The sequence below is a fragment of the Helianthus annuus genome, chromosome 10, assembly GCF_002127325.2.
Source record: "Helianthus annuus cultivar XRQ/B chromosome 10, HanXRQr2.0-SUNRISE, whole genome shotgun sequence".
In the NCBI taxonomy this organism is placed as follows: domain Eukaryota; kingdom Viridiplantae; phylum Streptophyta; class Magnoliopsida; order Asterales; family Asteraceae; genus Helianthus; species Helianthus annuus.
This window is the reverse complement of record NC_035442.2, coordinates 104,296,476-104,307,741: the sequence shown is the minus strand read 5'-3', so window position 1 is coordinate 104,307,741 and position 11,266 is coordinate 104,296,476. Positions and strand designations below refer to the sequence as shown.

Below are 11,266 nucleotides of genomic sequence, written 5' to 3'. Positions count from 1 at the left end.
GTCATCTATAAATAGGTCATTTCAAGCAAACCTAAACAGATAGGTGTAGGTGTATTCTTCCGGATAGTCACGAGGTGCTGCCGAAGTGCTGTCAGAGTCTGTAAACATTATCAAGATCAATAAAACAGCAATTATAAGTGAATCCGGCTGAAATTGCACCAAATCATTAGTTTCCGCCTCTTGATTTGGATAGGAATTCTTCTGATCGACTCAAACAGGGCCGAACGCGATCCTACAGTTAATTTCCTTGAGTGGAAATAAATCTTGTCATCTTTAATTGTTTGTAAATTCTCTATCTTTTGTAAAAAAAAAAGAAAAAAAAAACGTTTGTTAAAAGTAAAACAAGTATCGTAAAACGTTACCCACCAAAAAGATTTTTTGAACGTTAAAATTTCATTTTCGGGCAATGGACTTTCGAAAATAAAGATTTTAGGGGGGATATTCCAGAAAATCAAAATTAGATGCTTGTATCTGACTCCTGTTAGAAGAAATAAGAGAAAATTGTTAACACTTTGTCATTTCTTGAAAAACAGAAAACAAAAGGAATCGAGGTACCAAGCAACGACGTGTCGGTAGATTCAGCAACACCAACGAGTAAACTGCTTTAGGTGACAAAACATAACATCTACACAAGGATTCTGGCTTTCCTCAGGCATTATGCATCATTATGGGTAACACGTTGCGGCATATGGCTTAATGATCTTAAATCTTATGTTGACAGATTACCAAAGTCCGAGATTTCAGGTCTTTATATTGGTTTTTCATTCGGGGATATCATAGTTGTTCTTCTGCTGCATCCAGATACATGCTGACCTAGACGCTATGATATCTTTTCAAGAAAAGAGCCAAAAATGGCCAAATCCCAAAATTGAAAAAGCTTTCATAGAAAGTCATTCAAATGCGCAAAATGCACAAATCGTACCAAATCTGGTATCTGTCTCCGCCCTCGGTAGGTTTTAGGATCTCTGCAGTACGAAAGTACTGACCTGATCTCCAACTCTATCGTTGAAAAGCAAAACGAATGAATCCAATATACTCACCTGTTATGAGGAACCTTTGTGCATACCTTGATCGCGGGGGTATGTCCTGATGTGGGACTCACGGGCGTAATGATTCTATTTTCAATAGCTTGTGTGGGGCCATAGAATTCTTGTCAATATTACCAAAACATGATAAACAAGCTCACCGAAAGCATGTCGAAAGAAGGATGCATGGATTTAAGCGGACAAATATACTTGCAGTTTTTCTTGTGCCTTGATTTGCTAAAAAGAATTATTACGGATCTGGCAAGTGTTGACAATATGATCTTTTGCAGGAAAGTCGACGAGTGTTTAATTAAAAAAAAGAAGGAATCTCCCAATCTTTGAAATGAATATCGAAGTCCAAATTGCCCAAGTTTTAAGTGTTTAAGCGGACAAATGGGCACGTTTTTCGAGAAAGTTTGAAATTTGAATCTGACCGGCGTAATTGTCTAAAAGTCAGAAATATGTAGCGTTCTTACCTGCATATTTAACTGCGTATTTGTCTACGCCTTTGTGAATATTCTTATCACTTTCAGTACTTCTTTTATCCTTTGTAAATATAGCATTATCTAAGTTTCTCGTTTTGCAATCGGATCTCAACTAGCTCGTTTGTGTGATTCAGAATACAATATGCGCTAGAAGCAAGATCAAGAGAAACGGGCTGACAGAGGATTGAAGATATATTCTGCATGTGCTCTCCCTGAAGTCTCTCACACTGAAACGAAGATCCCCACAGGTTGCAAAATGCAGAGACAAGCAAAAGAAAAGGCGGGGTGACTCAGTACTACAAGCTAATCTTGAGATGCAAACTTTACCCGCGTAGGGATACACGTGAGTTATGAGAAAGGTGAGAGAAAGAAAGACTGAGATGATGGAGATCTTATTCAAAAATTGAAGAACAAAAGGAATGTGATGAATCTCGAGAGAAGAAAGAAGCTATCATCAATCACCTGCTCCAAAAGTCACGGATCTTTCATCAGAATCAGAAGTTTGAGAGATTCAATCTCCGACATCATCCACATACAATGTCATAATGGAGGACGCAAGTGAAGCTGATAACAAGAAAACTCAATCACAGCACAACGTGGGAAAAGTAGCAGTAAATCCTGAAACTAGAGTCAAAGAATGAAGACGCTCAAGTACGCAACGGTCTCGGGGAATATTGTTAGACCATTTTGAGACTGTCGGTACTTGAGTCGCTTAGGGTGTAAAACGCTATACAAGACTGAAGAACGCTTAGGGTCCAAAACGCTAAACAAGAATGAAGAACTATCAAGTACGCAACAGTCTAGGGGGAATATTGTTAGGTCATTTGAGAGTGTTGGTACTTGTTTTAGATGGTTCTAGATTGGTTTGGTTAAGTTTATTAAGCTTTAGAAAGTCTAGGGGCTAAAATTGTAATGTTTTATAGTAGCAAATCTGACTTGGTGTAATTAAGATGCCAGCATAATTATAATTATGCTGGCAAGTCATATCCTATATAAACTCATGTAATGGTGCCCTAGCCAAGGTTTTGGCTAGTTTCTTTGGTGAAAACTCTAGTGTTGTGATCTTCTTGTTATTTCTTGTGCTTAATCCGATTTCCAGGAGCTTGTTAACGTTTATATTAGTTGGGAATTCATACAACACTTTTCTTGACTTTTACATATTCAAACACCTAATCAATAGGTGTTTTGGACTAAAACAATCAACCACTGTGATCCGGATTGACATTGGGATCTACACTTTCCATGTATCGAACCTCACAAAGTGCCTAGCCGAGCAGGATTTACAAGTTCCACTAGAGGATCTCCAAGTGGACGAAACATTACACTTCGTGGAGAAGCCTGTCGAGATCATGGATCGAGAAACCAAGAAGCTCAGGCGCTCACGCATTCCCATTGTGAAGGTTCGCTGGGAAGGCAAACGAGGCGCAGAGTTCACCTGGGAACTCGAAAGTGTCATGAAGGCGAAGTACCCGCAGTTGTTTGCTATGGCTTCAGCCTAATTTCGGGACGAAATTCCCTTAAGAAGGGAAGGCTGTCACACCCGTGTTACGAAAGTCAAAGTCAAAGTCAAGATTGAAGTCAAAGGAAGAAAAGATTGCTAATTGCGATCTATCACTCCTTGCTTAACTACTATTTTGACTTCTTTGACTTGTAATTGAGTTATTTATTTTATCGCTTTAGTTGTATTATGTGGAGTATCTATTAATAATCGAGGTTTAATCGATGTTTATCGCATGTTTTATCGCTTTATCGCTAATCGCATCGCAATCGCATTCGCGCCTTGATTGATAGATTCTGAGTATTGTTTTACGTGTGTGTGTACTTATGTGTTACTTGTGCATGATTACTTTACGTTTGTGGTGATTAATGAAAACGCAATCGCAACTCTATCTCAATCTAAATCGCAAACGCTAAACGTAAGTTATTTATAGTGATTGTATGTTAGATATAGTAGTTAGGTTATTTGTGTAACTAATGGGTAATTCTATCGCACCGCTCGCTCGAAACGCATCGCAAAGCTCAACACGCGAATCGAAACGACAAAACTCAACACGCCGGACACTTGGATCGAATGGCTAACCGATCGAGTGGCCATCCGATCGGATTGCCATCCGATCGAGGCGCCATCCGATCAGTGGCCAATCCGACCCTTGTGCACTTTCCTCTTTTGGAAACCCTATAAATACCCTCCTGTCACATCATTTGTGATGTGACGGATCCTCCACTCGACCAGCCGCACTCAAGCCTTCTTTTTCTCGATTTCTCGTGATTCTTATAAGTTTTCAACCTAAATCTTGTACTTCTATGATCTAAACACACTTCTTCATCATTCTCTCTTTTGAATCTTAACTTTTAACCGTGAAATCAGTGGATTTGAGGTGTTCTAGGGTGATGTCATCATGGAGTTCTTATGAACTTCATGTTTTGGCCTCATTCCACCAAGAACAACTCAGATATGAAGGATTTCCACATGATTAAACAATGTTTTCACATAGATCTACACATATTCATGGTTAAAAGGATTGAAAGATGGTTTTCTAAACTCTCTTTCAACTCTTTTACACTCAATGCACTCAAAACCAATAGAATCAGAGCTTATACAGACCTTCTACTCTTTCTTAGTGATGTGTTGGTTCAAGATCTGGTTTCTATCAAAGAGACAACCAATTTTGGGATAAACATGAAACAACCTTCACGAACCAGTCAACTGATCGGATTAGGGTGATCCTTGTTCGATCGAACGACTTGTGACTTGCTGGAGTTCTGTTGTTTAGTACGTTGTCATACCGTCTCGAGCAAACTGCAAAACTTTCAAAAATAATCAAGTTCAAAGACGATCAGGTTCATTGGGACGGATTGCCGCCCGATCGAATAGCCATCCGATTGGATAGCCATCCGAACGAACGACTATCTGATCAGCTTGCACTTGGCTCCACACTTAAACTCTTTATTCAAACTTTCAAAGTATCTAAACGTCGAACGGATTGCCGCCCGATCGGATAGCCATCGGATCGAACGACCATCCGATCATGTGACATTTGGAACTTCGACACTTAATCATTTTCATAATTTCCAAAGATCATCAGTAACTAACGGATTACCAACCGATCGGATTACTATCTGATTGAGTGATAATCATGCTGTGAACTTGTTCTCACTAAGTGTCCTGCCAATCGGATCGCTAATCGATCGAATGACCATTCGATCGACGACCTGAAGGGTAGAGATACTTCTCTATTTTCAAAATGCTACAACGAAAACTTCAAAGCCATCATACACAAACACATCCTTACCAAACGAATGTCAATCCCATCGAATGGACATCCGATCGGATGACCATCCGAACGGATTGACATCCGATCGAAGGGTCAACCGATCGAATAGCCATCCGATCGGGTTGCCACTCGACACTTGGTCACTTTTCATCATTTAACGCACCGCTCACCGTTTATGCTATCGTTAACTGTTCAGGCTAATCTCTCAGCGCTCCCTTCAATCCAAGACAGTGTTTACTTATCAATCGCTATCTGTGAGTATACTCGAACCCTTTTTGCTTTACGCACTTTAGGGTGTTACATACGTTACCTGTTCTAAATCACAATCGACACACAACTCAAACACTATTTATACGCTGATCGTTATTGCATGCTACGTGTTATTCGATGAATGCTTGTATGTTATGTTAACACAGTGATTGTTTCCTGCCACCTTAGCAACGATAGTACTATAGTTTGGACTCAGCACCTGTCGTGGACAGGGGTTGTTAAGGGCTTTACTTCATATGTCCCAGTGGGGATATGTGTTGCGCATTCTACAACTCGCAGTCACGTCTGTGCATATTTCTCTGTTGATAACCAACTTGCCTTCACTTTGTACATGTTACATGCTGGTTATGCATAAACAATTTCGAACTCTATTACTATTATTAAGCTTGTATGCTCACCTTTACACTATGTTTATTGACCTCTATTTTAACGTATGTGACAGGTGCTTAGAATGTTTTGCTGTTATGTGGGAATCAAGCTAGGATGGAGTCTTAGAAACAAACGAATTAAATAAAATTTGAGTTGTCGGAACAGTATTTGGTTTATGGGACAATTATTTGTAATAACTGTTTGTTTAGATATGTTGCGGTATGGGACATGACGTTTAATTATCTGGTAATGAATAGTTGTTATGGATACTCATGGACAATCTGTTTCGCTCAGTGCCGCGCCCCGATGATTCCGCCATCGGTTGTGGTGTGACATGATAGTTATTCAGGGAGTACCGGAACTCTCATTGCATGAATAGTGTGTTCGCATTGTTACCAGCGTATTTGGACATAGTTGTTTTTTTTCTCGACACAGCGTAAACGACAATATAAGATGTAATGAAACGATATGTCCTAAAATTGCTAGACTTTGTAAGACTCAGCTATTCATAAATTAAGTCTAATGTACATAACTAAATGTATAAATAGTGATTAAGTTGTACAAAATTACCATTTATTTTGTCGTTTGTTACAAAACGTGTGTCTACCCACAACTCTTTCACTAACTTGCTAAGACATGAGATGTTAACATTTGTATATAACGAAAAGTTGGTGGGTCTTATCCAGATGATTACGCATATATACATATATTAGCACATATATAAACAATTACTTGAACATTTAGAGGACCTGGTCCATTTTATGAACCCGTGTTGGCGTTCGAGTGTTTCGTTTAAAAATAGATATGTTTATGCAAAAATATAATATTTATCTCGTGGAACGACGTTCCCCAAAGTATGTAGGTCGAACACGACCAAAATATATACTTATTCTCAAAAAAATTAATCTCTCTATTATAATAAATCAAAGTGGGTTTGGCTGAGGTGGCATCACCACAAGCCACCTCCCTTCTCTCACTCCTAGGTGTCAATCTCTCACATATTCTAATCCTAGGTGTCATTTCCTAGTTTTTTTCTTTTTTTTAAAAAAAAAAACCTAATGAGAACAGGCAGGCTTGCGGACAAAAACTCTGAATTTTGACCAGCTCTGTAACTCATCACGTGAGTTTGCCAATGAAACCCCCTCATCTCAAATTTCAAATTCATCTCTCTTTCTTCATTCTCATCTGCTCTCTTCCCAATTCACACACCATGAAAGTGTCGAAGAACAGGATGATGATTGCCAATTTCAGGAAGATGAAGACATCGCTCTCACCATCGCACTTCGCGTTCGTAATCTCTCACCCTATCACCGGAATCTTTTCTTTTCTCTATGATTTTTTTCCGATCCATCACCAAATCCCTTTCTCTCTCTAAAAATTTGTTCTGATCTCACCTATTTCTATCTTTAGTGTCCATTATTGTTGGTGGTAGTGATGGTGGTTTATGGCACCTGGTCCTCGGTGTTAGCAACGACGGCTAGGGTTATCAAGGGAGATGTCAACGACGTTTGTTCCAGTTAGTGTTCTGAAGATCAACAACTTGTGGGGTGCTCAGATGACAGAGATGGTGGTTGGACAACGACGTTTATTCAATAATTTCAAATATGATTTTCCCTGTTATCCTCCATTCATTGTAAGTACTAACCCTAACTTTTGGTTTTCTATATATGCCATTTAATGTGTCTTCATCAGTCATAACACAGGTATGTTTATCTCTTATAATCTTTGTTGTTTTTGTCATGTAATTTGAACCTAATAATCTGTTTTCTTTTTCAGTTTTCTTGGATCTTATTTAAGTTTCTGAAAATGGGTATGCTTCATAATTGGAAGAATGATCAAAGTCAGGGAATTTATCTGTTTTTGTCAGGAGATTGAACTCAAGATTTTGAAAGACATGATTTTTAGTTTATTTGAAGGTTTTTTATGTTTTGAATGCTTTGGAATCACTTCATTGAGATCTGATCATTGGTGGGTCTCTGCCATTTTCATCTACAATTTGTGCTTTGTTTGGCTCAAAATGCAAGAGTAAGTATAAAGATATCTACTTTATTAATTATAATAATAATTTATGTTTCTTTTTTATTATTATTTTGCAGTCCACATGTTTGATACTTTGTCTCACAGAGGCCTTAACTCTTAAGGTGGTTTTTATGAATTTTGATGGTAATTAGGGTTCTTAATATTTTTGTTTTCTTGATTATCACTTTCCAGCTACTACAGCCACATGCATCAGCATCTCTTAAACTTTGTTTATGTGTTAAGTATATGTTCTTTATGCTTTTGCTTTGAGTGTAGGTAGATTAAAGATTAATTAGTGTGCTTTGAGATTTGAGGAAGTACAATTGTTCCTCAAAATTAGGAAAAATTGGGTAGTTGCTTTTCATGTTTGTTGGACTGGTAATTAGGGTTCTTAATCTTTTTTTATATAATTCTTTCAAATAAAAATTTTATTTGTCTTTTGTTCTTGTAGATTTGTTCTTTTTTACATTGTTAGAATTGCTTGTAGACAGTGAATTAGTGGTAGTTTGATCATGAATATGAACATGAGCATGAATTTATTTGCAATTACAGTTTGTATAAACCAAAGTGGTGTTACAGTCCAATAATTTTTTAGAATGTGTTTGTTAATAATTGATTTTATACTTGGGGTTTGTTAATATTCGAAAAAATATAGCAAAAATAGTGGTTGGGAACCACAAATCGGCGAATGTGGTGACTTGCGGTGGTGGTTCTTGACTTTAGGGATGAGATTTTTTACCGAAATACCGGTACCGTACCAGTACCATACCGGTACCGTACCGATACCGTACCGTACCGATCATAAACGGTACCGGTATCGGTAATAGATTTTTCGAAATTCGGTATCGGTAAAAAACGGTATCGGTACCGGTATTTTTCGGTAAATACCGGTATTAATACCGAATTTAATAATGACTTTATGTATTTTGCTATTATCTTAGATCTCACTATGAAATTATATTTTCTTAAACATTGTTTTACAAAAACCAATATCAAATTTCTTTTGTTTGGTTATTTTTAATCAATTATGGTGATTTTTTAGACATGTTGGAATTTGGATGTTAAAAGTCGAACCCATGGATGTTTACCTTCTGATTTTTTTGACTACTTAATATGTTTACCTTTTGTTTACATTCCTCTATATATTACTCTAGTTTAGTTAATAATGGATGGATGTATTGCACATGAATTTTTTTTAGGTAAAACAATGGATGACACCAAAGCGGTACCAATGTGGTAAAGTACCGAAATACCGGTACCGATACTGGTACCGTACTCGGTACCGAATCTATAAATACGGTACGGTAATCGGTATCCACATTTCCTCAATTTCGGTAACGGTATTTACGGTATCGTACCGATCTCATCCCTACTTGACTTCGACCATGACAATGGAAGACACCGGGTGCAAATCCACGACGAGGTAAGATTGGGTATCTGGAATATTCATTCCGATTTATAGTGGTAGTTTTGGTCAGATCTAAAGTTTAACCATGGCGGATGTTAGTTTTTTAGACGAATGGAAGCGGTGGTGGTGACTACCAACGGTGGAGATGACCTCCGACCGCTGGACAAGTGATGATTGACGACGATAGTAGCTTGGGTGGTGGTTTTGGAAGGATTGGGTGCTGGTCTACTATGCTTAGATGCAACTGGAGGTTCTTTGGTCAGGTAAGGTAATTCGGTTCAATATGCGTTTTTACGATGTAATTGCTTTAGTTTTACAGTTTGAGTTGAGTAATTTGAATACAATCAGCATTGTATGCATCATATTGAACTTTTAATCGGTAAACGGGTTCATTGTAGAGTTTCATATTTGTGAGCTTTAATCACAACATAATTCATGTGTATAAGAAATTATTCAAGTTCTTCAATCGAGTAAAGATATTCTTCATATTTACTTCTTTTCCAAACGACTTTAACCAAACCAAGCTATTTAACTTTTGTGTTTTTGGTTTAAATTTAGTTAAATTACTTTTGTTATGTTATATTTGTTGGTAATCAGAGTCACATAAATGGAGAATAAAATAAACAAGGTTATGGAATTTTTTTTGAATTTTATTGCTTGAAATGGAAAACCTCATACCTGTTTGCTTACAAAAGGGAAATGCAGAAAATCATAACAACGGAAAAGTTGTAATACATAAAGATACCCTACCAATAGAGGTGTACAAAATCTGTGCACATGTTACAAACTAAACCCATTTTGGTGAAATCCGAAAAACATTCTGAACCATTTTACTTTTTAACATAGACTGCAAAAATAGACCCATTTTCGTGAGTCAAACCTTATTTTTGTTGAGTCAAATAATCAGACTTACTTTTGTTTTAATTTTGAGTCAAAACATCTATTTTGGTGAGTAGTCAAACCTACTTTCTTACGTTGTTTACCAAAACATCTGAAAAACACCTGTTTTGTTTTAATTCAAGATAAACAAAGTTGATTTTGACTTTGTTTGTATATTGTTTTGTTAATTCAAATAGCTTATCTTCTTTGATCGTGTATAGAAATTAATTGTATGCTTTATTTACTTATCTTAGATTTGTATGATTTACAGGGAGTTACCGAACCAATGTTTTACATAGGGATGTTGTTCAGTATGTTTGCTTGGCATGTAGAAGACCATTACTTACATAGGTATGTATTTCATAAATTTACTTCATTATATGTTTTTAACTTTATGCTTATAGTATTATACAATCATACTCCATTTGTTAAGCATTAATTACCATCATTGTGGAGCTGAAAAAACCTGGTACGGTGTTCCGAGTCACGCTGCACTACATTTCAAAAAAGTCGTTCGTGAAAAGGTGTATAATCATGATATTCTATCAACTGAAGGAGAAGACGGCGCTTTTGATGTTCTCCTAGGAAAAACAACCTTATTTCTTCCTAATATTTTGTCACAACACGGCGTTCCGGTTTACAAGGCTGTCCAAAAGCCCGGGGAATATGTCGACACGTTCCCCCGCGCATATCATGCAGGATTTCGTCATGGTAATTATTATTTTCTAAAGTATGATTTACAATGGCTCAAGGATTCTGTATCGGCATACTGATTTATTTTTATAGGTTTTAATTGCGGTGAGGCTGTGAATTTTGCGATTGGTGACTGGTTCCCGTTGGGATCAATAGCTACACGTCGTTATGCACTTCTTAACAGGACACCTTTGATTCCTCATGAGGAACATTTGTGTAAAGAAGCTATGCTTATTTCATCGGTTGGTGATTTTGGAGATTTAGAATGGCGTTCCGTAGATAATGCATCTAGACTTACCTCATTTGTTAGTCAAGCATAGGTTACATCTCTGCCTCGACACGTCTATATAGAATCATACAAAAAAATAGTTCTATATATATAGATTTTTTTAACACAACCCATAACCTGTGAAGCTCACGGGTATATAACCTAGATTTTGTTTACACCAGTCACTTTAACATATGTATGTTCTTGTGTTGTTGTTGTATTGTAGGTATGGTTATGTTATGTAACACCTCGAAAATTCACGCCCTATAATGTATTGACACGTGTCATAAGCTTGAACGTGAGAAAGGATACTATAGAGGGACTAAAGTTGACAAGCATGGGAAGTATGTGAATTTAAGGGTTCAAGATGTCAACAAGGGATAAATATACTTTACAGTAACCCTACATGATGCTCATACCTTCAAACGAATAAATCATGGATCATACGGAGCTAAATGTGAAAGAAAGTGAGAGATTACAAACTACAGGGGTTAAATGTGTCAACATGTTTAAGTTATACCTCTGAGTGACCTTTTTAGCAAACCCGAAGCTTTGTAACGGTGAATTATACTCAC

The 11,266-nt window shown here is 37.1% G+C and overlaps 1 protein-coding gene across 1 annotated transcript; it reads left to right on the top strand.

The window, feature by feature from the left end:
- The first annotated feature begins 9,021 nt into the window (after window positions 1-9,021).
- LOC118482666 (lysine-specific demethylase JMJ706-like) lies at window positions 9,022-10,743 on the top strand. The gene is made up of 4 exons (XM_035978254.1): window positions 9,022-9,114; window positions 10,002-10,081; window positions 10,164-10,441; window positions 10,517-10,743. Exons 1-4 carry the CDS (start codon window positions 9,022-9,024, stop codon window positions 10,741-10,743), a joined length of 678 nt encoding a protein of 225 aa, XP_035834147.1.
- Window positions 10,744-11,266: the final 523 nt, after the last annotated feature.